The 26,453-nt window shown below is 35.1% G+C and overlaps 2 protein-coding genes across 8 annotated transcripts; one reads left to right on the plus strand and one right to left on the minus strand.

Annotated features, from left to right (window-relative positions):
• The first annotated feature begins 7,240 nt into the window (after positions 1–7,240).
• LOC107850625 lies at positions 7,241–25,886 on the plus strand. 7 transcript variants are annotated; one of them, XR_007048208.1, is made up of 6 exons: positions 7,241–7,504; positions 8,103–8,535; positions 9,187–9,979; positions 10,723–12,197; positions 22,215–22,306; positions 25,742–25,886. XR_007048208.1 is itself a non-coding variant. In XM_016695288.2 (5 exons), exons 2-5 carry the CDS (start codon positions 8,137–8,139, stop codon positions 10,833–10,835), a joined length of 1,080 nt encoding a protein of 359 aa, XP_016550774.1. In that variant the 5' UTR covers positions 7,241–7,504; positions 8,103–8,136; the 3' UTR covers positions 10,836–12,456. The 7 variants fall into 7 exon arrangements, 3 of the variants coding, with proteins under 3 accessions (XP_016550774.1, XP_016550771.1, XP_016550775.1); XR_001668682.2 differs by lacking the exons at positions 22,215–22,306; positions 25,742–25,886 and adding an exon at positions 22,157–22,174; XR_001668679.2 differs by lacking the exons at positions 22,215–22,306; positions 25,742–25,886 and adding an exon at positions 21,195–21,588.
• On the minus strand, positions 14,571–15,989 carry LOC107850624 (UDP-glucosyltransferase 29). Its single transcript, XM_016695284.2, has one exon. It carries the CDS (start codon positions 15,987–15,989, stop codon positions 14,571–14,573), a length of 1,419 nt encoding a protein of 472 aa, XP_016550770.1.
• Positions 25,887–26,453: the final 567 nt, after the last annotated feature.

The following is a 26,453-nucleotide window of genomic DNA, read 5'->3' on the forward strand; positions in this document are numbered from 1 at the left end:
AATTCCGGCGAGATTTCACCGAAATCCAAAGAGAAACGATTCAATAATGAATGGAAAACTAATTCCATGAGCTAAGTCGCCGGAACAGTGACCAATGACATGAAACCCTCACTCCTTCTCTCGATTTTTCACCCTCTCTACTTGATCGGCCCCTTACTCCTGTGTATCTTGCGAAAGACAGAGAAAAAAAAGAAAAAGAAATGGTGTTTTTTTCATTTCTCCTTCTCTCTACCTCTTTTTTTTCTTTTGCTCCCCTTCTTTTTCTCCCCGGTGTTATTACTGTGTGCGTATCTATATGGTGTATTCTGCGTGAGTTTTATGAGTAGAAAATAGAAGATAATGGGGAATCCATGGGTAGTGTCTGTATATTCCTAGTGTGTGCAGGTATGTATAGCTCTTAAGAGAAAGGAAAGAAAAATGGAAATTGTCTCTAGGGTCCCCCTTCCCCATTCAGTGGGGTGCCCTTTTATTATTTTTTTTGTTCTCTTATGGGATAACCAAAGAAAAAATGTAAAAGGAAGGGGTACGTGGGTAGGTGGGGTAGGATAGAGATGGGTGATGAGGTGTGAGGTGTCCTCTTATAATTGGAGAGGTTGTTGGGATATCTAAAATAAGATAAAATTTGTTAGGAATTTTGTAAAGGGTTGTTATTTTTGTATTTTTGTGGGATATAATCACATTGGTGAGGGTACGTGGTGAGGTAAGCTAAAAATGAATAAAATCGAACTTTGAGGGGGACAAAATTAGGTGTCTACACTATGGAAATTGAGTTTTGAAAACTTAAGTCTAGAATCTCTTGGCTTCTATAAGGTGACTCTAACACCAGATTCTTCCACAATTTCACCCTCAATAGGATAAGGAGAAATATAATCAATTCCCTTATTGATAACAGTGGTACTTGGCATTACCAGCATAAGGACATTGCCAATATTGTCTGTACGTACTATGCAAACCTGTACACTACTGAGCACTCTCTGGGTTACCTTAGAACCCAACTCAACCCCTGCTGTGGGAGGCATCAACCCTCTTAACCATGACCTCCTTTAAGCAATCCTTTTCTTAGAGGAAGTGAAAAAAGATGTTTTATCTTTCAAGCCCAACAAAGCCCCGGGATCTGGTGGTCTTCATCCCTTCCTATACCAAGACTTCTGGGATATCATGGGCCTCCTTGGTTAAATTTTGCTAGGGGACCTTTACCTCTTACTCTATGGACCCTAGGGTAAACTCTACTTATCTTTGTCTAATCCCTAAATGTAGGAATGCCACTTCTCTAAACAATTTTAGACCCATAGGCCTTTACAATACCCAATATAAAATCATCACCAAAATCATAGCCACCAGGATGAATCCCCTCCTTGCTGACATCATTGGCCCCAATCAGGCCAGCTTCATGGCCAACAGGAAGGCCTTAGACAATGGCATCATTGTCCAGGAATATATTAGCCACTTCTCCAAGATGAAGGGAAAGAAGGGCAACATGCTTCTCAAAATTGACCTTAAGAAAACTTTTGATAGACTGGAGTGGTCCTTCATTAGACTAGCCCTAGTCTTCTTTAACTTTCCCCAAAACCTCATCAAACTCATCCTCTCCTGTATCTCTCCATCCTCCATGTCTATTCTGGTTAATGGGGGGAAGACACCCTCTTTTACCCCCTCCAGGGGCATTAGGCAAGGGGACCCCATATCTCTTTATCTCTTTATCCTTTGCATGGAACTGTTGTCCAGGAGAATCAATTATGAAGTTGATACCCTTCAGTGGACACCTTTATCGATCTCTAATAGGGGTCACCCTGTCTTCCACCTTTTCTTTGCAATGACCTCACTCTTTTTGCTAAAGCTGATCCTAATAACTTCCTCACTATTAGCAGAATCCTCCACAGCTTTAGTTCTCATTCTGGGCAAAGGATCAACTTTGTAAAGTCTAAAGTCATCTTCTTTGTAAATTGTAAGACTAAGGATCAGGAAAGCCTTTCCACTATTCTGGGCATCCATCCTTCTACCCAATTTGAAAAATATCTAGGCTTTCCCATCTTTCACAAAAAACCTGAGAAGGGAGACTTTCAATTTCTCATTGACAATCTGAATAGTAAAATGGCTGGTTGGAAAACCAAATTTCTTAACATGACTGGTAGGGTTACCCTAGCCAAATCCTTCTTGGTTAGCATTCTTAATCATGTTATGTAATACATCCAACTCCCCAACAGCATTCATAAGCTCATTGACAGAACCCAAAGAAACTTCATCTGGGACACCACTGATGCAAAAAAGAAAATGCACCTCCTGGGATGGGACACCATTACTCTTCCCAGGAAAGATGGTGGGCTGAGCATGCAGAGGTCTGACATAAAAAATAAAGTTCTCCTATGTAGCTTAGGTTGGAGAATGTACTCTAACCCAACCTCTCTCTGGGCCAATACCTTTCTTTCCAAATATGGGAGAAGGAGTAAAGTCAGTAAGGTCTCTAGAACTTGGCACAACATCTTAAACTGCCGGAGACTTTGCAATGATGCCCTATTCTGGGCCATTAAGGATGGAACCAAAGTCAGGGTCTGGGAGGATAGATGGGTCCCTGGTATTCCCCCATCTCTATCATCCAAGGCCCAAAACCTTACCCCTTAAACCATATCAAGGTCAAGGATATATGAAAGAAAGAAAGATAAGACTTCACTCCCTTACCCTTTCAAATCCCTCTCAGTATTATCCACAACATCAAATTTTTTTTTTTTTTAAAGCAACCATCTCAGGCACGACACTCCCCACTGGAGACTTACAGGGGATGACACCTTTTCTTGCAAAAGTGCCTACCAGTACATCTACTTCCTAGGAAAGCCCCCCTCAAAACTCATCTGCATTACAACTGGATCTGGCATCTCAGAGTCCCCAACAAGATCAAGACTTTTATATGGATCATGTACCACAACAACCTTCCTACTAAATCCACCCTATCTAGAAGAGGCCTGAAAATTAACACCTCTTGTCACTATTGCAATACTAATCAGGAGGACTAGCCCCATATCTTCTTTGGGTGCAAATTTGCCAAGAACTTTTGGCAACATCTTATCTAAAAATACAAAGGGAATATGCATCTCCATATTTCCATGTTTGACACTACTAATTGGTCCACCACTTGGAAATCTCTGAGCACTAATGACTTTCACCCAAACATCCCCTGAGGGACCCTTCTCTCCTTCTGCCTCTGGCATCTCTGGAAGACTAGAAATGCTAATAACTTCCAAAACTCCAATTCCCATCTATGCTTTAGCATACCTTATGCTGAAGCTGTGGAATACCACCACTTAGGAAACACTATCAATCACTTTTCCAGAACCAACACCAACATCAAATGGCTTCCCCCCACCTCTAAACCTTTCAAGCTTAACACAGATGAGTCTTGTTTTGGTAACCCTGGTAGGGGTAGGATTGGAGGGGTCATCAGGAATAGCAGAGGAAACTGGATTGTCGGGTTTAGCAAGAGCTTTACCCACGCCACCAACAACCTCATAGAAATCCTAGCCTTGAAAGAGGGCCTCAATCTGGCCCTGGACCAGAACTTAAAGCCTCTAGAAATTTGCATTGACTTTATGGAAGTTATTAATATGTTGCACAATGGGAATTTACTTTACAACTCTATTGTTTATGAATGCAGATCTCTACTTCAAAGCTTCGGGAACCCTCCAGTCTACCACACCTCCCGGGAGCAGAATGGAGTAGCGGAATGGATGGCTAAGCAAGGCACGCAACTAGAGCTGTTTGACAAACTATATGTTTTTGCAACTCCTCCGACTAGTGTAGGAGTATTTTTTTTGGGAGAACTACATGGGGAAATCTTTCTTACGAACTCTATCCTGTAATGGAAATGCCAATCCAAACTGTTATGTTTTTGTGCCTGATTAGGCTTTACCCTATATAAACTCATCATCTTTACTTATTTTATGCACAACTTTTTTACCAAAAAAAAAGATGTGGGGAATTGTTTTTCGTTTGTTCTCATTCGGACACGTGCTTTTATCTTATTTCTTTCATTATAATTTATGTGAGGTAGTTTGATTTGACAAAGAATTTAAAAGAAAAAAAACTTTTGAAATTTATTTTTGTGTGGCTATAAATTATTTCATTATGAATAAAAATAATATTTTAAAATTAAATTATTACTAAATATAGAAATATATCATTTTTTAAAATTGATTAAAAAAAGTCAATAATATAAATTGGGATAGAAGAAGTATTATTCTTTTGACATATTGTGATGAGATGTGAAATAGATAGATATGAAGATCGTCAAGTAGATTCATAGTGCTTCGAAAAAGAAAGATGCATTGAAGGTCTACACTGTACTAGAATAGAGATTTAAGTAATGGGATGATTACAATTTAACAAGCTAATTGAATATGCAATACAAATTCCTTGGTTTTCTTGATTTTAGCTCAATATTATTTGTAACTAGCTTAGATTAATTTATCTAGTTTTTGGGAAGAGGGATAGTCTTTGTGTGTAAACATAGCATTTTTGGTTGAACGCGCCCAACCCAACTATGGATCTTGGTTCGCACTTTATGGCATTCTCCGCTCCTTCTTTTTCGACATAACTATTAAACATAGTAAAAAATAGGACCTAAGGTTTAGTTCATTAATTAGTTTTTTTGAATAAATGTTCTAGCGTTGATGGACATAGTTACTTGATACGTATTGTGGGAAGAGATAGTAGGTATCTCATAAAATTAATCAGGTGTGGGCAAGCTTGTCTAGACACCACAATTATAAGAAAAAGTATATATATTTCTTTGTATGAACAATTTTCTTCCTTCAATTACAATCGTTTAATTGAATGCTTAATTTTGCATATATTTAACTGATTATATCTTTTTTTTTTTAAAAAAAAAAAACTTTTGTCTTTCTTAATTTCTGCTTTTTCTCCCTATTTTCTATCTAGTGATGGTTGTTGCGTATTATCTTAAATCTCATATTACATTATCATGTCATCAACAAGTAAGTTCATGTGATTGGTTTTCCTAACTTGATTGTTTAAGAGACACGTTTTTATTCAGTTGAGATGTATATTAAGTTAAGAGTGTAAGTTATCAATCGTTTCAAATTTAAAGAACTATTTAAATATTTAACTTGTAATATATTAATGATGTGTATTAAAGTAGTGGTTGAAAAGAGAACAAAATTCATTTTGAAGTCAAGGGTAAATAATTTAATGAATTTAGCATTTAGGGGTTGTTTTATTTGAAAACAAAGTTATATGAGGATTAATTACTAGATTAGTTTGTGCATTTACTTCTCTGGGAGGATTTGGATTTGTATAAAAGATTAAAGTTTAATAACTTAACTTTGTCTTAAAGCAACCAAAAATAGAGAAAATGAAATCAACGTATTTTCTTCCCCAAGTTATCCCATTTTCATTCGCTATAAAATAAAACACAAAACTTGCAAATAAAGTTGTACGGAAATTTATATACTTGTCAAATTTTATTATTATAAATATTTTGCTAAATTTGATAATCACAGATCACAACGATATCGCACAAAAAATGAAATACAATTTTTAAAAAGTGTTCCACAAGAGAAGTATGTATAAATTGAAACGAAAGAAGTAACACATTGGAAGGACATGAACCACCAAAAGTCGAATTATCAAATCGAATCAGGATTTACGTGTCAAAGCTTAATGTACCTTACCAAATCGAAGGAAAATTTAATATATGATACTATTTTTAATTACTGATTACTGAATTGTCGAAATTACTGAACTATGAAAATATGAAATACCTACCCCTAATGAACCGTTTGTCAATATATGAGTAACATCAATAAATGATTTAGATGTTTTGACTGATCACATGTGATGCTAAATTCATAATGTTGAGACGTGAGAATGACGATCTGACCTTTATATATGATTTCTCTATAACTAACATGTCAAATATTGGATAAATCAGGGGCGGATCTATAGTATTGGGTGAGCTCGGGAACCCCCACCCGCTATCATAGATTTGATAAATATATTAAAAAATATAATAAGTAAATAAAATATTATAGATCAAAACCCATAAACAAAAAGAAATTTTACTTGATGGCATGGAATGGACTCTTGAATTACTTGTTCCCGTTACCATGGGATCGATCCCTATTGGAGTTGTCCTTTTTATTATATTTTTACATATTAATTTATTTTACTGGAAACCCACAAGTTTAAAGTTCAAGATCCGCCTTTGGGATAAATTACGCACGTATCTGGTAAAAAAATCTCTCCTTCAATATAAAGTTGACGCTATCAAAATTTGATTTATTGGACCAGACTTTGAAAGTTTGATATTTTCGTAGAATAAGATCTTCCTCAAAAAATAAGTAGATTTCTTACTTATTTTCTATTTTGGTTATTAAGAAAAAAATATCTTCCCAAGACCATTTGATATGTTTTGACAAATAGTATGACACACGATCTGGCCCTTTGTCGTGACCCCAACCCAAGATCCAACTGGACTCGAGAAATGATCATGACCCTTACCTTGACCCTGGCTCAAGGTTGATCCTCGATCCGAATCTTTTTTTACCATACTATAATTGAGACCGAACAATCAATTCTTGCCATTATCGGGACGCTGACTTGAACCTAACCCAAACCTTGATACAAAAATGAGATAGAAAACTCGACCCTAAGCTGAAATCCCACCTTGACCCCAAGTTGACAGTGGGGTTGAGTTGAGTTTCGAGTTAGGGCGGGTTTAGGAGTTAGGTTGTTTGAGGTCAAGGAGTAGAAGTCAAGGTTAGGGTGGGGTTCGACATTCGAGTACCCGAGATGGGGTCGGTAGCTGAATCCTGAATCAAGGTTTCGTAGTTTGTGAAAAATAATTTCCTTACTTTACGTAGCTAAGTCATTTTTCTTATATTGGAAGAATATACGTCCTTTAAAAAATATTTAATCCAACCAAACATGAGCAATTTTAAAAAAATCATTTTCTAAAAAACATTTTCCTTCATACCACAAACACATCTACTTTCAATTACCAAAATCAAAATTTTAAAAATACCAAACCAAAATCCGAACACCCACCCCTGCACCTATTAACATTTTTCACTAAAATATATTTTAATGGAGAATATTTTCAAGTCATACAAAATGGATTTGCTCATTTGCACATGAAACCAAACGTTAAAAAAATAAAAAGAATCTAAAAATATTCCTAAAAAAACAAACATAAAAAGCGTGCATCATTTCATAGGGGCCCTTTCAAGTTTTTCTGGTGGATCAAATTTTTGGAATCAAATATTTCATTATCTTCCCAAAATACCCTTCTTTTATTTTCCCTTTTTTTATTCCTCAAAATATAAATATTTGAATTATTTTCTTTTTTCTTATTTATTAATTTTTCTTCCCAAATGACCAAACCCTAGAACACAAAAAAAAGAATAATTCCATTTTCCCAAATCCAAGAAAAACGAAAAATTCCTTCGATCAATAACTTCACAAGCTAAATAATTGCATCAATTTCAAGAAAAGGGTATTTAATTTTTATTTATTTTTTGAATTTATTTAACCTAACTTTTATAATTGATTTTAATTTTTTTGTAAAAATTTGGGTGAAATTTTGATGATTTGTTGCAATTAATTTGTAAAGAATTATTTTTTTGTTGTTAATTTTGTTGGGTTTTGTCTAGTTTTGTTTGATTTTGTATACATGTTTCTGATTAGTGCTTACTATAGTTTGTTTCTTGAATTATTATTTAAAAAAAAATGGGTCAATATGATTTCATCAAGATTTTGAAATTTATAGTCCCTTTTGGTTAAATTTATTTTTATATTTTTTTTGGGATTTTTTAAATTTATTTTTTGGTGGTGTATGTGCTTAGAACTTGTTAGTTTTTGGGGATTTTAGTAGAAATTTGTGGGGGTTGTTGATTATATTTCACTTTGCATTTAGTCAAATATTTGTGATTTAGCTATTCCGGATACAACGGTTATAAAAAAAGATATGTTGTGATTTAATGGCTATTTTTGTTCATATGTAGTTATGATCTGATATTGTTTCTACTTGGAAAAGTTTTTTCGGGTTCCGATGTATAACGTTGGTGTTTTGTGTTTTTCTTTGTGAAAATCAGGTGATTATTGGTTGTGGTGTTGAATTATAGAGTCATGAGGTTTAAAAAAGGAAGTAAAGTCGAGGTGATGAACAAGAAGGATTCACCAGTATCTTGGTGTCCTGCAGAGATTGTCTCGGGTAATGGACATACGTACTCTGTAAGATATGATTATTATCTGTCTGCGGAAAGCAAAGCGAGGGGTGAGAGGGTCTCGAGGAGGGATATCAGACCATGTCCTCCTCCTTCGGAGGGTGTGGAGAATGGGCAGCGTGGTCAAATCATTGAGGTGTTTGGTGACTGTTCTTGGAGAACTGCGATTATTGTGAAGGTTTTGGATAGAGACTATTATTTGGTACATCCGACTGGATGTTCTCAGGAGATTAGGGTTCATAGATCAAACACCAGAGTGCGACAATGTTGGCAAGACGAGAAATGGCACTTGATTGGAAAGGCAAGTCTTTAATATGGATCTCCCTTTCGTTCTTATTGTAGTGCCCTTATTTGTTCTCCCTTCTATGTTTTGAATTTTGACTTTATTCACGAGTAATTTAAATGAAAGAGTAAATTAAGCATCCCACTCTTCCTCCTATCTCATCTTATTGAATTTTATCAGATAGAAATTCTTAATGACATGCGGGAATTTGTTAAGTTCTGTTGTTTGGGAGTTTTTAGAAGGGGAGCTTTGGAATAACAGGTAAAGTTGCTGCTCTATGACCAGGGTGGAAACAACCTCTTGCAGAAATGCAGGGTAAGCCTGACCCTTGTGGTCTGGCCCTTCCCGGAACCTGCGCATAGCGGGAGCTTTAGTGCATTGGGCTGCCCTTTTTTTTGGTTGTTGTTTGGGAATTTTGCCCTTTTAGACAAACCTCTTTATATCCATTTTGCTTCTTGTTGTTTTTTCTTTTCATTGTTAAGGAAATGTCTTAGTGGAAAGATAACCCTTTTTGTGATGCATTTATTGACTCTATGTTGCCTTGAGCCAGGGGTCTATTGGAAGTAGTGGTATGGACTACGTACATCTTACCCTCCCCAGACCCCACTATGTGGGAATACACTGGGTTTGTTGTTGTTGTTATTGACTCTGTTGGTTTTCACCTTACAGGGATCTGGAACATATGCGAAACCTGACCAGCTTCCAACTCAGAAGCCTTCTAAAAAGGTGAGCGTGGTCTTAAGTGCTAGGAATGGATTCCATGTTAGAGATGGAGATTTGGCTGCACAGAGAAGCTTTAAAAGGCAGAAGTATAATGCCAGCTCTTTGGTGTCGCTGAAGAGGGTGTCAGACGAATCATCTAGAAACATTCAGGTGGTAGTGGCAGATGACAGAGATTTTAAGAGAAGGAAAATAGTTCCGGCTGCCTTGGAGGGAAAGACACATGATATTGCCAGGTGGAAAGGAAATAGGATAGATGAAAAGTACGTGAGTGCTTCATTTAACAATTGGTCTGATGGATATTTTGGATTGAACCCTACAAAAAGACGTGGTATCAATGACTATTACCCTGCAAGAATTGGGGAATCTAATGATTCTGATAGTGATGCATGCTCCATCGGTAGTTGTAGTATTAATCGTGACAGTCCAAATAAAATTTCTAGTTTTTCAGCTGAAGTTCATTGTCAAGTACCTGATCTTCTGTGCAGTGATGCAGAGTCTTTTCAAAGTTCCGCAGAACAACATGAGGAGGAAAGCTGCCGTCTTTCCTCGAAGCAGAATGTAGCAGCAAATATTCGTGAGTTGGAGTTGCATGCTTATCGTTGCACTTTGGAGGCATTGTATGCTTCTGGTCCGTTGAGTTGGGAACAAGAAGCATTATTGACAAATCTCCGCATTGCACTCCATATTTCAAATGATGAACATTTGACAGAGCTGAGGACTTTAATTTCTTCTGGAACTGGTATTCATGTCAGTTGATAATTAATTTCTCCATTTTGGCTTTCTTTTTAATGGTAGGACCACATCCATGTTTTGACTTGAGTAACTTTGTAAAAGCATGAAAATAGGTGACACATTTGTTAGTTCTCTCTTGGTCGTTAACCTCCACTTTGTAGACAGTTGGCCAATTTGTAACTATGTTGTCATGCCGTATATTCTTGGAAAGAAATCAACTCAATTATTTTTGAATTCATACTTTGAATTTTGTAATGGAAGACTGAAAGGTCTTGTGATATTATTTCTGAAGGAGCTTCTGTGTTTTCCAGTAACAGCATTGAGCTATAAAATCACTTTTGCTTGATTTGTGAACTAGTCAATGACATTCCTCCTATGGAAATGTCGTAGTCTAAATTTTACAATCGAAAATCTTTCTTCAAGGAGGCAGAAAACAGATTAAAGCAGTTAGTTTTTGCTGAATAATTGTTTTCTGAATTGTAAGAATCCAAGAGTGGATGCATGCATAAGAAGACATTTAGCTTTTAGAATGTAATGTACCTATCGATAATATGATGCACAAATAAAACAAATTTGTTCATCTGTTCCTACTTCAGAACCTTCTGATCAAGCATTGAATGTGGTGTATTCGTTGCACCTTGTTGTAACATACTTATGGACTTTATTTACTCATTTCTTTGGTCTCCTTGCAATCTGGAAGCATATAGATTTATTTTCTCAATTTTTATTCATGGAATGTGCATTTTCCAGGGCGACATTTGGATGCATGCATCCTTTGCCTCCTAAAGTCCAAAGATGATGCTTGCATTTGCAGCACCTCTCCTGGCCATAGAGAGGACTCATGCAACGTCTATCTCAGATAAGACAATTCATGGCTTGTTATATTACTGTTTTACAGCTTCATGATTTGTTTTGTCTGGTTAACTTCGACATCTTTAGCCTGGTTTTGCCAAAAGGTAGTGAATTTGTAAGATAATCAAAACTATTCTGTATGATCTTATGATATATGTCTCTGTATTGCAAGCTATCAGATTGAAGTTGTGCTTCTTTTCCCCCTAGTCAATGAACGAACTTCCTGTGCATACAGAGAAAAGTATGTATGGTCTTTCTATAGACATTAGTTAGGGAGATATCTATTTTTTGTTGGCTAGTATGGAGAGTTTTTACCGAATGGAAGGCGGTTAAAATTAATGTCCATGGCCATAATGCAACTAGCAGTGTTCGTAGCCTTTGTACTAACAGGGATTAATCTACACTGCATATGCAAAAACGTATGCTTTGTGCTGGCAATACATTTTAGCATTACTTCTGCCTGTAAATGTATATTTGGAAAATATTTAGTATAGCAAGGGTAAAAGTAAACGTGCTGTTTCCGGATACAGTTCTTTTAGATATTTTATTTTCTTATCCCCGTATTGATTCAAAAGCTTGAAGCAAGGCATTACTTGTTATACTTCTATGATGTGAAGGACTAGTTATTATGATCAAATATAATGGAGATTGTTAATGACCAAAAGTTGCTGCTCATCATCTGAACTTTCTTGAAGAGGTTTCTGCTCGACTTAGGGTGTGTTTGGTACGACTGGAAATATTTTTCAGAGAGCATTCTCAAGAAATTAGTCAATTTTTAGTACAGATGATGATCCTTATAATGTTAAAAAGGAAGGCAATTTTTGTTTTTTGATGTCTTCCCATTATCTCAACTCTTAAACTTTATGTTTCTTCTTTAACTAATATCTAGATGTTATTATCAATTTTTAATATACTCAAGTTTCATCAAAACACTATCCAATTTGGTAATATTATTAACAATCTTTAATATTTTTCACTGAATACCGGATAACATTTTTCAAGAAAATATTGTCTATTGTCCAGAAAAGAAAGTCATTTTTTGTGAATTATTTTCTGGAAACTGACTTCTGTCATTACCAAACACACCCTTAACGTGATTCTCGCATTATATTATCTCTTCTTGACGTGATTTTTGCTTCTTTGGTCGATGAGGTTACCATGGCAGTCAGTCTGTCCAGGGAGGTTGAAAGTCATGTTTCTGTCTCTGCATGGACTAAAGTACATGGTTCGTCTGGATGAGAGATTCTGTGACAGGTTTTTATAGTTCTGGTGAAAGAGTTTCCTTGCCGGTTCTGTCACTTGTTTGCTATCAAGTGTTGCAGTTGCTGATGCAGAGTTACAAATTCCTCCAATTTTCATGGCTCATACTTGAGGTAAGGAGGAGGTAACCTGTACACACACTTTTCGAATCAACTGTTATGTTATGCTGTATGACATCTGATGTTCATTGCTCTGCTCATTTTTCATTTCCTTTCGGCTCAATGGAAAGGCGCCCCCCTCGGGTAGAGGTGGATTCAAGAGTAAAATTTGATGAGTTCGACCTTTAAATTTACTAACTTTGTCATGTAATATTACTTCAGATATGTTTGAAAAGAGCCATGAAATGAATGAGAATAACAGCCTTTTCCATTATATTCTTTATTTGTTTTCTGTTGCAAGTGAATGCATTATCTTGTAATAATTAATTGGGTTGTTAAGTGGTGTTAGATTAATTAATTTTAGTAGTCAACTATAGTCTACTATAATTAAATAACTAATCCCTTCTTTGGCAACTAGAAACAAGATAACGTATTATAATGAAAAATAAGCATATGTCATCCTTTCATGCCCATGGAGGAAGACATCGAACTATTAAAAATGGCTCATCTATGCCATCTGTTATAAATTTGACTCATTTTTGCCTTTATCATTAAAAGTTTGACTCATCTATGCCACTGTTACAAAAAGCTTCATTCGTATCATTATTTTGTAATGGTGATTTTTGCAAAATCATTTTTGTTAGATAACCTCTTATTAGAGGTCCACATTATCTCAATCAACCAATGTTACTTGAAACAAAAAATTAAAAATCAAATTCATTAGAATAAAATTTGATCCACATATTTAAAACAAAAATCGGACTTATTAAGAATAAAACTCGAACTAGTTAAAAATAAAAAGTAAACCCATTAATTATGTCAAATTTTATTTTAATGGGTATGATTTTTTATCTTGATTTAAGTACTATTGGCTGATTTAAATTTGGTGATGTGGACTTCTAATAAGAGGTCATGTGACAAAAATAGTTTTGCAAAAATCACCATTGCAAAATAATGACAAATGATTTTTTTTTGTAACGGCAGTGGTATATATGAACCAAATTTTTTAAAGCGATGGTTTAGATGAGCCAAACTTATAACGGATGACCTAGATGATCCATTTTCAATAGTTTGATGGCATATGTCAGCCTTTTTCCTATTTTATACGGTTTTTCATAGACACTCATTTTAAAAAAAAAAAAAAAAAATAGTCCAAAACAGTCCGGAAAGATAAGTAGCTTGAGTACAAGAAGCAATATATGTAATAAAATACAGAGTAGATAATAACCAAACAAAAATTACAACAAAACATTACGGTAATTGAGGTGCAAAGATCAGTAGATTGTAATAGAAATCGAAGGATAAAAAATTATGATAAAGAACTACTTTATATATTTATTAATAGAGTTTTAAGTTAAATATACATTATCATTGTAATTTTTTTAAGAATCAGGCCACTTAAATGATATCTATTTGTAATCTTAAATATAAGGTAATTTAAAAGTTTCTTATACCAAAGATATACATAACTCATTGGTATAGATTTATTGTGTCACTTCTTTTGTAAGATGCAAGATAGGCACTAAGACCTAATTTATCTTTATTAAGATTAGGACGTCTGATCTAAATGTATATCTGAATAATTAAGATGTTTTCTTTAGATTTGAACATTGAATGATTAATAATGTTTGTTTTTCAACAGATGAATGCACATAATTTATTTATTAGTAAACATATTAAATATATAATTCAAATAAAATCAATTTATTATTAGAAAATTAATTTAATAAAACAAAAAATTTGTTTGTTAAAAAAAAATGAAAGATTTGTGTTTGCTAGGTGGAGGAGATGGGTTGTGTTGGTGGTAATGATTGGTTAATGGTTAGTATTGATGGTGGTTGTAGTGGAGGTAGTTGATGTTTGTTCTGACAGTCATGATGGTGGTGATTGATAGTGGCGGTGTTGGTGGTTGTGAATTTTGTGATGGTGAAATTGTTCGATGTTAGTAGTTGCAGTGTTGATGTTAGTGGCTGAAGAATGTTTGGTGGTTGACGATGTGTTAGTGGTGATGCTAGATGTCATACAGTCACAACCTGCTATTGTGCACCGAGAGAGAGGCAATGTGTCTAACGTGCGTTCCCTTTTGATTTGACCATAATTCTGTATTTCTCTTTCTTCTTACTACCAACAACTAGTCTGTTTTGATTCTTCTTCATGGATCATTAAGGACATATTCGATTATTTTCCAAACTAAGCTTTAGATATGAAAGGATGCAAATCATAAATAAGTACTACCATTTTTGAACTGCTTTCTTATTAAGTACACCAACTTTTATTACATTTATTCTACATAGTTGAAGTACATATAAGTTGATTCAAACATCGTCCATAAAAAGAGAAAGAAAGTAAAAAAGATGAGATTTATTACACAAGGCCTTCTTAGTAAGGTCATGGATTGTAGTAGCCACACCTTATAGTTTTCTTGTAAAGATCAACCAATGCATCCACCACTCCATCTATGTCATTTTCTCCATTTTCTCTCATTCTCTCCTTTAACTCCTTAGCTTTATTCCTCACACTCTCACCACTTTCCTCCAACACCACTTCTCTAATAGTCTTAGCCACTCCTTCTCTCCTAATATTTCCTTCCTCGTCTCTTTGAATTTCCAATCCTACCCCGACATCATTAACCAATAACCTCGTGTTAAGTGGTTGCTCATGTTGCATGGGCATGGCTATAATTGGAACACCACAACTAAGTGCCTCCATTACTGAACCCCATCCACAATGACTCACGAATCCTCCTATGCTCGGATGCTCCAAAATTTTCTTTTGTGGGGCCCAACTTTCAAGTATTACCCCTCTCTCGCACCAAATTCTCTCAAGAAAATTGTCTGACAGAACGTCTGGAATCTCCGTTTCATCTTCCATTGGAAATCTAATTACCCATAGGAAATTCACCATGCTAAGTTCCATCCCTAGTGCCAATTCTTTAAGTTCCTCCTTGGACAAGTAACATTCACTCCCAAAACAAACAAAAATTGTCGAGGATTTTTCTTTCTCATTGAGCCATTCAATGATCTTACCATAACGCATCGCAGCATCATTGTGATCAAATGGTCGAACGAGAGGGCCAACCGGAAGAAAGTTTTTGTTGAACAAAAACGAGTTGTAATCGATGTACTTACCTTCTAGCTCTGTGAAAGTCTTGATCAAGATGATCTCTTTCGATCTCTCAAAGCACCTCGTGACACCATTTTTCTCGTCGATGCCATCATTCTTAAGTGATTTGAACATTTTCTTGATTCTCCTATGTTCATGGTCCCGGAGGAAGATTTCAGGAAAAGGGTATTCATGGTCCCGGAGGATATTGGAAAAATGGGAGGCAATTCTTGGTTTGGTATCTCTAATACGATAGTGATAACTATTTGATGCAGCACTAGTGGTGAGAAACAGGACAGCTGGGATATTCAATGTAGAAGCCATTAATGGAATACATGGAAGGAGGAAATCATAGATGATCAAGTCTGGTTTTAAATCATCAAGAATGCTGTAAAAGTCAGGTTCCCCCTTAAGAAAGGCTTTTTTTAGAGTGTTCACGAGGCGGGGTGAAAGGCCATTTGTGGTGTGAAAGCGAGAAGGAATTTCAGGCAAGTATGGGAGCTGAATTACCTCCAATTTAACGCACCTGATTTCTTCCAGAGAGAGTGTCTTTTTGAAGAAATTTAGATTGGCATGTGTTGAATAGAGGTGAGTTATGAAATTTCTCTTTGCAAGTGCCTTTGCTAGCTCTAGAAATGAGATGATATGACCATGAACTAGCCATGGAAACATCACAATTCTGATGTTTCTCTTTCCTGTTTCCATCAAGATTGAAAGATCCTTGGAGTAATGCTAAAGGGATTTTGAATAAAAAGTGAACTGTTTATGGTAAGAAATCCTATTTCAGTAAGATTTGATTTGAATCGTAGTACAGATTCAAGTTGGAAACATGAGGGTTATCAAATAGGCATGAAAAGTAAATTCTATTTTAGTACGATTTGATCTGAATCATACTTCAGATTCAAGCTGAAAAAATAGGGGTTACTGCATTGGGAAGAAGATGATCCAAAAGGAGAAGGCTTATCCAGCTGAAGGAAGGAGGTATACATATATACATGTAGCTACTTATGGATGCTTAACCATTGATACTAATGAAGTTTATAACGTGGCAAATGCAAACGGAAAATATGGTAACGTGTATGAATTGAATAGAAATACTGAAGAAAACGACATGGAAAAACAGGGTGGAAAGGAAATGAGATAGGAACTGTGACGAGGATATGCGGTGAGGTTCGTTTTTTGTGTAGTTTGTCTTCGAAAGTTTGTTGGAGCTTTGGTTGATGAGAGTAAGTTTTGGCACATTCAAGTTCTAGTTATAACATGGAAAGAAAAATTTAATTTTCTTTAACAAAATTAGATTGTTAGAGATAAGAAATGATCAAGGATGTTTGCATTATACATGATGCATATGTGATGCAAGAAACAATAACTTACCCAACGTAATTTCACAAGTCAAGATTGGATAGAGTGGTGTATACGCAACCTTGCCTACCTTGAGAAGGTAGAAAGGGGCAAGAAGCAAATAGGAAAAACCTATATTTGTGAAAAGTAGGGCACTTTATCTCTTCCCATCCGTCCCTGTCTTAGATGACAGGGTTACTCGAAACCTATGCTGGCGGGAGGTAGTTGGTATTGTTCATATAGTCGTGGTGTGCACAAAGTGACCAGGACAGGTGACATATGATTGATTGAATTGTTAAGGTGCGTGCAAGTTGATCCAGATGACATCATGACATCATTATGAGAAAAAGATTCTACCTTCAACATTTCACCGACACACATTTCCCCCCTATGCAATTACTAGTTATCTTGTCAAATGGAACTTGTAAAATTTAAGGTTTTGAAACAGAGTTTGTTGTGAATAGTTACTGGAAATCCTGAACTATACACAATTAAAGTCTAAAATTCCAAGAGGATCAAGACAATGATCAGAAACCTATATTATTGATAGACCTATATTATTGATAGCAGATATGACATTGCTGTTTTCACTTTAGATAGGAGGGTGTGGAGGACGCACATTAGAGTAGAAGGTTAGCTGGGTAGGAGGATTGTCTTGCTTTTTGAGGGTTTTGACTTGTTGGTGTTTGTCGTGTACTAACCGTAGTATGATAGTTTAGGGTTTAAGCCATAGATGGTAAGGTGAAACTGATCCCTGCTTGTGATATCTATCATAGTCCGTTGTTTATTGTGTTTTTGACTGTCGCAATATTTTGTTGTGGTTTTTGTTTCTTTCTTGTATACTCTGCATTGTTTTCTTGTTAGTTGCTATATTTCTTCACCGTATCATCCTTCTTTGTACTTGGATTTGCTGCACTTGATCCGAAGGTGTTTCGGAAACAACCTTCTAGCTCCCCGAGGTGGTGGTAAGGTCTGAATATACTCTACCCTCTTCATACCTCACTTGTGGGATTTTACTGGGTATGTTGTTGTAGTTGTCCAACCAAATTTTGAATTGCACACTAACATAAAGAGATTGATTAATACATTTGTAGTTTTCCTAATTTTTTCCCTTTTCCATTGTGAGGTTTTAGCGTAGATAATTAATTTTCAAATACTTACTCCGGATGATAACAAAGTAACTCATGCAGTTAACAACATAAACACCATGTTGCAATATTCGAAAGGAACTAACGACAGAGCTTCCAAAAAGACTCTGGGAGGTTATTATTTTTCCAGCTCTAATTATTTTGAGTAAAGCATCTATTACCTCTGAACTATGTCAGCTCTAATTATTTTGAGTAAAGCATCTATTACCTCTGAACTATGTCCAAATTCGTTACGACACACTCCAACTTCACGGGGTTCTATTACCCCCTGAATTATGTTAGTATATTTTTGTCATCCTTTTTAGCTGACGTGGGTTGAGTATCCAATAATTATTTGATTCTTCCTGTCTTGAGTGCTTGGACGCACCATTTAACCTCTCAGATAGCTCAAATGGCATGGCATTCCGCTATTGACCTAATCAACTGCTAGGCTAGGCCTACGCGGTTTTATCCATTAGAGCTCCTTGATCTAGAAAGGCACCTATAGTATTCTTTCCAATCCATTTTCTATAGTCTGAAGTTGATGCTCAAAAGTCACCATCTTGGCTCCCAAGTTGACATTCTTCTTGGCCTTCACAATTCACATGTTATTCTTTCCTTGTGCACTAATATTGAAATCAATGACCGATATAGATTGCTTTGGGTTCAACAATGGGATGCTGGAAAGGCAAACACATTCGGAAAGTTGAAATACACATTGCTTTTCAACTTGTGTTTTCCTTGCATTGTGAAACAATTCCCTTGTGATACAACAAACCATCAAGAATACTCTAAAGAAAAGATGAAACCTTAAAACTCAGCTTAAGGATGCACACCTTAAACCCAATTTGCAGAATAATTTTGACTAGTCATCCACCCATTTCTCTTGCCATTAGACTGTTCACCCCGGATCAGTATGATCCCCTTCTGAGTTGCGAGCTTCAACAACAGAGGTAGTGTCGAAGGCGCAACTTTCATGTCCTAGAGCCATGGTCTTCCAAAGAGTGTTGTTTTTCTCGGGTATAGTAAAATCTGTATTTTTTCAACAGTAACTTTAAACACATGTTCAAATTAACATATGAACAATCAAATGAAGTTTAAACTTTGTATTTACAACTTTGAACTTTTAATAATAAGTTCAACCCAACTTATGAACAACCAAAAATGAAGTTCAAGCTATTTTCTTGAAAATAGAAAAATCAAATGTTAAGAACTTCAATACAAGTTCAACCAACTTATGAACTATCAAAATGAAGTTTCAAGAACATCAAACATAAGTTCAAACAGTTGAAGAATTATCAATATGAAGTTCAAGCTGTTTTCTGGAAAAATAGTAAAACCAACTTTAAGGAAAAAAAAAAAGATAGAAACAGAAAGATTCAAGTCCACCGAATTCACGGTGTGTCCATAAGGAAATTATTTTCCTCAAGTACCCGATGTTATGAAATATATCCTTCCAGAATAAAATGAATCACTTCGACAGATTATCGGTACCTCAAATTCTATGGAACTACGAACGCACTCAATTGTAGCAAATCACACTAGAGTTTTTTCAAGAAGGAGGAATATTTTTTTACCTTTAAATTTCATGTCTATACCTGAGAAAAAATTCAGATATTTATAGCTATCAAGGTGCATCTTCATGAAGAGAAGCAATGGTTCAGAAAAGTGCACCTCTTCATAAAAGTGTAATTTTTTGAAAAAGATGTAACTCTTTACAAAAGTCACAACCCATTGGAAAGGTCATAACCATCCAAACCGAAATGGTGCCTATTCAAATTTCATCATTTCTCTTGATGTCTTTAAAAAAAAAACATCTATTCATTTACCATTTACACCTCTTACAAACCCAACAATTCCTCACATGAATGGGGAATGACTATTTTAAAAAAATTTATCGATAAGTGTGTGATTTACAAGCAAAGACTAGTTGCATTTGGATAAGTGGATTTTTCTTTGAACTTTCCTTAGTGAACTTACATCAAATGCACTCGGTCAATCGATAGATGTGATATCTTTGAACCGTCGAGCTTTATTGTACACCTAGATATCAAAAGTCACACAATCAACATTTTACCGTTTATGGTTGTCACGGTTTTTTCGTTTCGACCATAAACACGTCATGGTTTCTTGAGAGCTTAGATAACATTCTCTTTGAAGCGGTTTCTGTTTTACCCTCACATAGGTGATTCCTAAACGATTAATCCTATAGATCAAATTGTAATACTCCATAATTTTCTTAGCCTAATTTCGCTCCTAGAATGTCAAAGGTTAGCTTAAAAAATGTATACCTTCTTATGCATGTGAAAATTTTCAGATTTACATATTTTGAGATAAACTATCATTGTTTTCAATATCAAACATGATTATTATGATGTTTTGACATGAGATTGATGCATGGTTATTACCCCAAGATTGAATATTATTATTTCAAGAAAGATGATGCTTTAAGCATCCTATTATTAGATTATTTATTGATTTTCAGTAACGCTTTGATTTTTCGATCATCAGATTAGCTATGGAATTCACTTTTCAGATTATTACAGATTACAGAATTCAGATCAACTTTATTTATAGATTTTATCATATAAATGCATAACTTGTTTTGGATAAACCCTTATGCTAGTTTTAAATTGAATTTTCAACAAAATGAGCATAGCAAATAAAAAGGGATTAGTATTTAGCACCGAGCGGAAAGTGTGGGTTTAACGCATCCTACTTCCACAGAACTACGTAGCCAACGTAGGTACAGATTATGAGATTATTCCCATTCCAATATGGATGATAGATTTAGCTTATGATCGATCACATAGAAAGTAGGTTATACTCCCTAGTAAGAGTATGACACCTCTCTCCAACGTGAGGTTTCCTCCTTGGGAGGACGAGACGTTGGACTCCATGTTAGCTTACATGGTTTATGTTGGTTAAGAGAACCTCCCTACTAGTATAGAAAAACTTTGAAAGATTTCCCCTGCAAAGCAGTTTAGAAGAATTTTCTCAAAGTTTTTAAGTTTACAACATATCAAAAAAGAATAACAGAAAAGCTTTTAGAAAACTAAGTGTAAAGGCTCACAAGTTTTACTCAGATTATGCTTTACAGAAAGATATTAGCTTTAGATTTCAACTTTCAGATTTCAGATTCAGAGGTGAGCTCTTTTTATACTTAGACAATATGATTTACAGACAGAATACTAGCACAACTTTCAGAACTAAATATTATGACTAACTAGATTTTCAAGTATGATTTGTTAGTCATGATTACATATTTCAGTATTTCTGATATTCCATCTTATGTGAGTCATTTACATTTAGTATGCGTTGTTTTACAAATTATGATGATGAGATGATGTTTTACTTATGCATTTCACCCCTATATACTTAGTACATCCTCAAAGTACTGATCCACATATATGTCTATGTGCTACATTATCTCATAATGTAGGTATCAGTTCAGTTGTAGCACGCATACCATATTCAAAAAGTTTGCAACTTCCAATCAGCAGGTGATGAGTCCTCTTGATTCAAGGGCTCGAGTCAGTCATATAGTTTGAGCAGTATTTTATTTTTATTTATTCAGTCGTATTGATTTGGGATAGCTGGGGGTCATGTCTCGACTACCTATAGTCAATACTAGTAGAGGCTTCATAGACAGTCAGTAGAGTTAATGTATTGATTCCAGTGTTATTTTGTAAAATAAGAGTTATAATTATTTTTAATTTAGTTCTGTATTTTGTAAAATGATCATTCTTCAATTACCACTGGATATTTATTGTAATGCAAAACATAGTCTTGAGTATGTTTTAGATACCCCAAAACTCTTTTCACTGCCATTCAATGAGTTTGATTGAGATTACTCGTGTACCGACTTAATTTACTAATAGCACATGCTATATTTGGTCGCGTACAATTCATGATATACATCAAACTTCCCAATACTCTTCGTAGTCCAATTGTGAGTCACTTTCACCTTTATATTTTTAAAGTGCAAAGCTCACGTCTAATGAGTCTTGGCAATATCGAAATCCAAATACTTGAACTTGTCAAGTACTTTTTCAATGTAATGAGACTGTGACAACGCCAATGCTTGTGGAGTTTTATGGATTCTTATACCTAAGATTACATCCATAACTCCAAGGTATTTTATATCAAACTTTCTCTTAAACATTCATTTTGTAGCATTTACGTCATAAATGTCTCCATTGATGATCAACCTATCATCCACATACAAACAAATAATGACTTTGTGATTTGGAGTGTCTTTAATGTAAATACATTTATCACATTCATTTATCTTGAAGCTGTTTGCCAATATGGTTTGTTCAAGCTTTGCATGCCACTGTTTCGGTGTTTGTTTTAGTCCATAAAGTGACTTAACAAGTTTACGCACTTTATTTTCTTTACCAGGAACCACAAAATCCTTGGGTTATTCCATATAAATTTTTTCCTCCAATTCTCCATTTAGGAATGCTGCTTTCACATTCATTTGATGGATTTCAAGATCATATACGACCGCTAAGCCAACTAACATCCGAATGGACATTATCCTTGTTACAGGTGAGTATGTGTTAAAATAATCAAGGTTTTCTTTTTGTTTAAAGTCTTTCACTACAAGTCTTGCCTTGTATTTGTCAATAGCACCATCAACTTTCATTTTCCTTTGAAGATTCATTTAGAACCTAAAGGTTTAATTACTAGGGGAAAATCAACTAACTCTCAAGTATGGTTACTCAAGATTGAATTAATCTCACTATTGATTGTCTCTTTTCAAAAGAAAGCGTACGAAGACGCCATCACTTCTTTAAATGTTTGAGGCTCATTTTCAAGAAGAAATATTAGAAAATCTGATCCAAAGGATGTTGATGTTCTTTGATGTGTACTACGCCTTAGATTCTCATCATTAAGTACATTCACTTTTGGTCCATCTTGAGGTTGTTTAGACTCTCCACTAGACTACTCATGTCCAATTTTATACGAATAAATATGTTAAAGAACTCGATATTATTTGATTTAATTACCGTATTTTTATTGATATCCGAATGTTCGAATTGATGAACCAAAATTTATATGCTTTACTGCTTTTTGCATTTCAATAAACATGCAGTCCACAGTCTTAGGTTCTATTTTTACCCTTTTAGGCATAGGAACTTGAACTTTCGCTAGACACCCCACACTTTGAGATATTTCAAGCTGGGCTTCCTTCCTTTCCATTTTTCATATAGAATTAAATGTGTCTTATTATGGGGCATTCTATTGTGTATTAGGTTAGCTGTAAGGATAGCTTCCCCCCTAGTTTTTGGTAAATTGAACTTAAGAGTAAGATATTCATCATTTTTTTTAATATTCATTTTTTTCTTTCCGCAATCCAATTTGATTGAGGTGAATATGGACAAATAGTTTGATGGACAATTCCATTTTCTACACATCTTCGTAAAAGAAGATTCATATTCTCCACCCCTATCACTTCTTATCGTTTTGATCCTTTTATCCAACTGATTTTTAACTTTTGTTCTTTTTATCCAACTGATTTTCAACTTTTGTTTTACATTGCCTAAATGTGTCTATTGCTTCATCCTTACCATTTAGCAAATAAACATAACAGTATTTAGTGCAATCGTCTATAAAAGTTATAAAATACTTTTTTTCACCACGAGATGGTGTTGACTTCATATCACAAATATTTCTAAGGATTTGAAATTCCTTTCAACAAACTTATATGGATGCTTGGCATACTATTCCACACATATTTGTCACTTTGATTTACTGCACTCGAAGTTAGGCAACACTTCCAAACTAATCAGTCTTTGCAAAATTTTATAATTTACATGTCCTAAACGACTATGCCACAAATCATTTGACTCTAGCAAGTAAGAAGAAGCTTGTAAGACCCCGTAAAATTCTGAGTCAAATTAAGCTCCTTAAAGCTATTCAAAAGCTCCAACACTTAGAATATTTTAGCTAATTGTTCAACACTTACTCTCATTTTAAGCTTTCAAACTTCGAGGATTTATTTGACGACCTTTTCGACCTCCGTTTTTCAATTTTCAAGTTGCGTTAAGATGGGACAAGTCAATAGTACATCTCGGGTGAGTTTCAAAAATTTTAGAATAGCGTAAGGTCATGTTTGGATGACCAAACATTAGCTAAAGGCGATAGGCCCGTGGCGCCTTGGAAATCGCCTTGCTCCAGGTAGGGCGGTGCCTTGCTAAGTCCGGCGGACTAGGCAGGGCGGTGCCCTGGGGATCGCCCTGGACCAAAAAAAATTTCTCCATTCCACCTACGTGTTTTGAAGGGAAAATTGGTTATTTTCCCCACCCTATATAAGCCCATAAACACGTAATTCAGCCATTTTGGAGGCAAAATATTGTTGTTTCGCTCAAAAACTCTCAAGAACAAGTTAGGATTTTCAATTAGGGATTCAAATTTAAGAAAAATTCCACCGTCAATCTTCGTAGAATCACAAACTAAGGTATGCATAGTGTTCATTCATGGATTCCTTTCATCCATGAAGTTCAAGAATCAAGTTTTAAATCATGTATTGTGAATATTTTGATGTGGGTTGATTACGTTCATGAGATTATGATTTTATGATTCCCAAGTTGGAAACTTTATGTGTTTTTATGAATATAGGTTGGTATGTGAATTGAAATCTATGAATCGAGTTGGTTATAATGTTAAATTTGATAATTATGCCTATGCCCTAAGTTGTGCATGCAAGGTGTTTGATAAAATGCCTAAGAGGATAGAAATTTTGCATTATAGTTCAATTGTGTTCCAAATGACAAATGCATACTTTACCCTTTTGTTCAAAATGACTTTCTTGTTAATCTTATGTATTGAAATTGTTTGTTGGATTGCTCATAAGTTAACCTTATGAAATTATGCCATGTATACATGCTATCCTATCCATGTACCAAGCTATGATAATTAAATGTCCTTGAAAAATCCCTAACTTATTGTATTATGGATTGTTGATGTTGGTCATGTAATCAAGAATATCATGCTTTGTCAGTTTCTTTCTATCGAGTCCTGAGGGTACTTTGTACCCGATAATTTAGCTGTGTACCTAGAGCCAGTGTTATGTTTTCAAAATACTCTCAGTCAAGTCATGATCCATAGAACTCAGTCAATCATGTGATTCAAGAAAACTCAGTAAACTCAGTAATTCCAGAAAGCTCAGAAAGCTCAGTAATTCAGTAATCTCAGTAGTATTTCGTCAGTCAATGAAACTCAATGAACTCAGTCCAGTTCAGTTCAAATAATCATGTTCAGTGTCTATTCAGATGGGAGTAGGATTCAGCACCGAGTGAACCTAAAGATGGGAACTCACCTGCCAGTTAAGGGTGTGATTCTTAGAAGCAATTCTTGCATTCCAGAACTACATAGCCAGCGTAGGTTGAGACATCAACCTGTCAGTCTAGGGTTGAAGGTGTGGCTTAACCTGTTAGAAGAGGGTCCCACCATTCTCATTAGAGTACCTGCCAGATGAGGGTTACTCACAGCTTATCTTTACCAGTGGAGTGGTATTTACACCCTTCTAATTGGTATTACAGATTGGACCCCAACTCAGCTATATTGCTTTATTTAGGGCATGTCGGTTAGATGACTACTTCCCACAGTTATAGCTTCAGTCCCAGTCTCAGTAAAAGAACTCAGATAGTTCTTTAGAATCTAGGACTGTTAAATACAGTTAACTCAGAACAGTACGAAACTCAGCTAGTTCCATCAGAACCTAGACTGTCAGATACACTCGCTCAGTATCAATTATATCAGTTATCCGTAACTCATGCTATTAGTAATCAGACTCAGTAGTCAGTATCATCACGAATTTAGTTACAGTCACTTATTCATATATGTATTCTCACGTTCATGTTATACAGTCGGTTAACGTAGTTCATGCATATAGACCCCTTGTATTCAGCCTACCTCACTTGCATACCAGTAAATTTCAATCATACTGACGTATTTACGCTATGGTGTTTTATAACATAGGTTCAGAAGTACGAGCTCCAGAGCATCCTTAGAAGATTAAACGTTTAACAGCTAGACTAGGAGTAAGTCCTCATCATTCAAGGATAGCATGATTATTTTATTACTTTATTATTTTAGTAATTTAGATTTAGTTGGGGACATGTTCCATTAACTCCACAGATTTTAGACAATTTAGAGGCTTCCAGACTACAGTATGTTCAGACAGTTTATTTTAGTTTCTTTTGTTTTGGTATTGATATACCGTACTCTCAGATGTTTTATTTAGTTTTGAACCTTATGGCATGTTTTAGCCTACTATTTCCACATTTTACATGATGTTATACAGTGTACAGGTACAGATATCAGTCAAGGGTTAGATTGTGGTCCTTCACGGTCATGAGCACCGTGTAGAATTTCAAGTACCAGATTCGGGGCGTTACAAAGCCTTAGCTTTCTTTATTTTAACAACCATTACATCAAGTTTAAAAAGGCCCTCATTGAGGTAGCCCTTTCCTACATATGTTTCATTCTTACTTATTACAACTTTCTCCGAAACAAATATACACTTAAACTCAATTTAACAAGAAGCTTTATTGACACTAAGTTTTTCCTAATAGTATGTAATACCCCGTACTTTTACCTAGCTTAAAATCGTCCCAAAAATGTTAAAGACTTACTTTAAAAGATGAATCCACTTTTATACATGTGGTATTTTTAAAATTTTCACTTTCTG

Source organism: Capsicum annuum, chromosome 12 (assembly GCF_002878395.1).
Source record: "Capsicum annuum cultivar UCD-10X-F1 chromosome 12, UCD10Xv1.1, whole genome shotgun sequence".
Lineage (NCBI taxonomy): Eukaryota > Viridiplantae > Streptophyta > Magnoliopsida > Solanales > Solanaceae > Capsicum > Capsicum annuum.

What these genes read in the sequence shown, in the direction of transcription:
- LOC107850625 (XM_016695285.2), top strand. Translation starts at nt 8,137, where the DNA reads ATGAGGTTTAAAAAAGGAAGTAAAGTCGAGGTGATGAACAAGAAGGAT. An exon ending in AATGGCACTTGATTGGAAAG is followed by an intron (nt 8,536 to 9,186) that starts GCAAGTCTTTAA and finishes TTCACCTTACAG; the next exon opens with GGATCTGGAACATATGCGAA. An exon ending in TTTAATTTCTTCTGGAACTG is followed by an intron (nt 9,980 to 10,722) that starts GTATTCATGTCA and finishes TGCATTTTCCAG; the next exon opens with GGCGACATTTGGATGCATGC.
- LOC107850624 (XM_016695284.2), bottom strand. Translation starts at nt 15,989, where the DNA reads ATGGAAACAGGAAAGAGAAACATCAGAATTGTGATGTTTCCATGGCTA.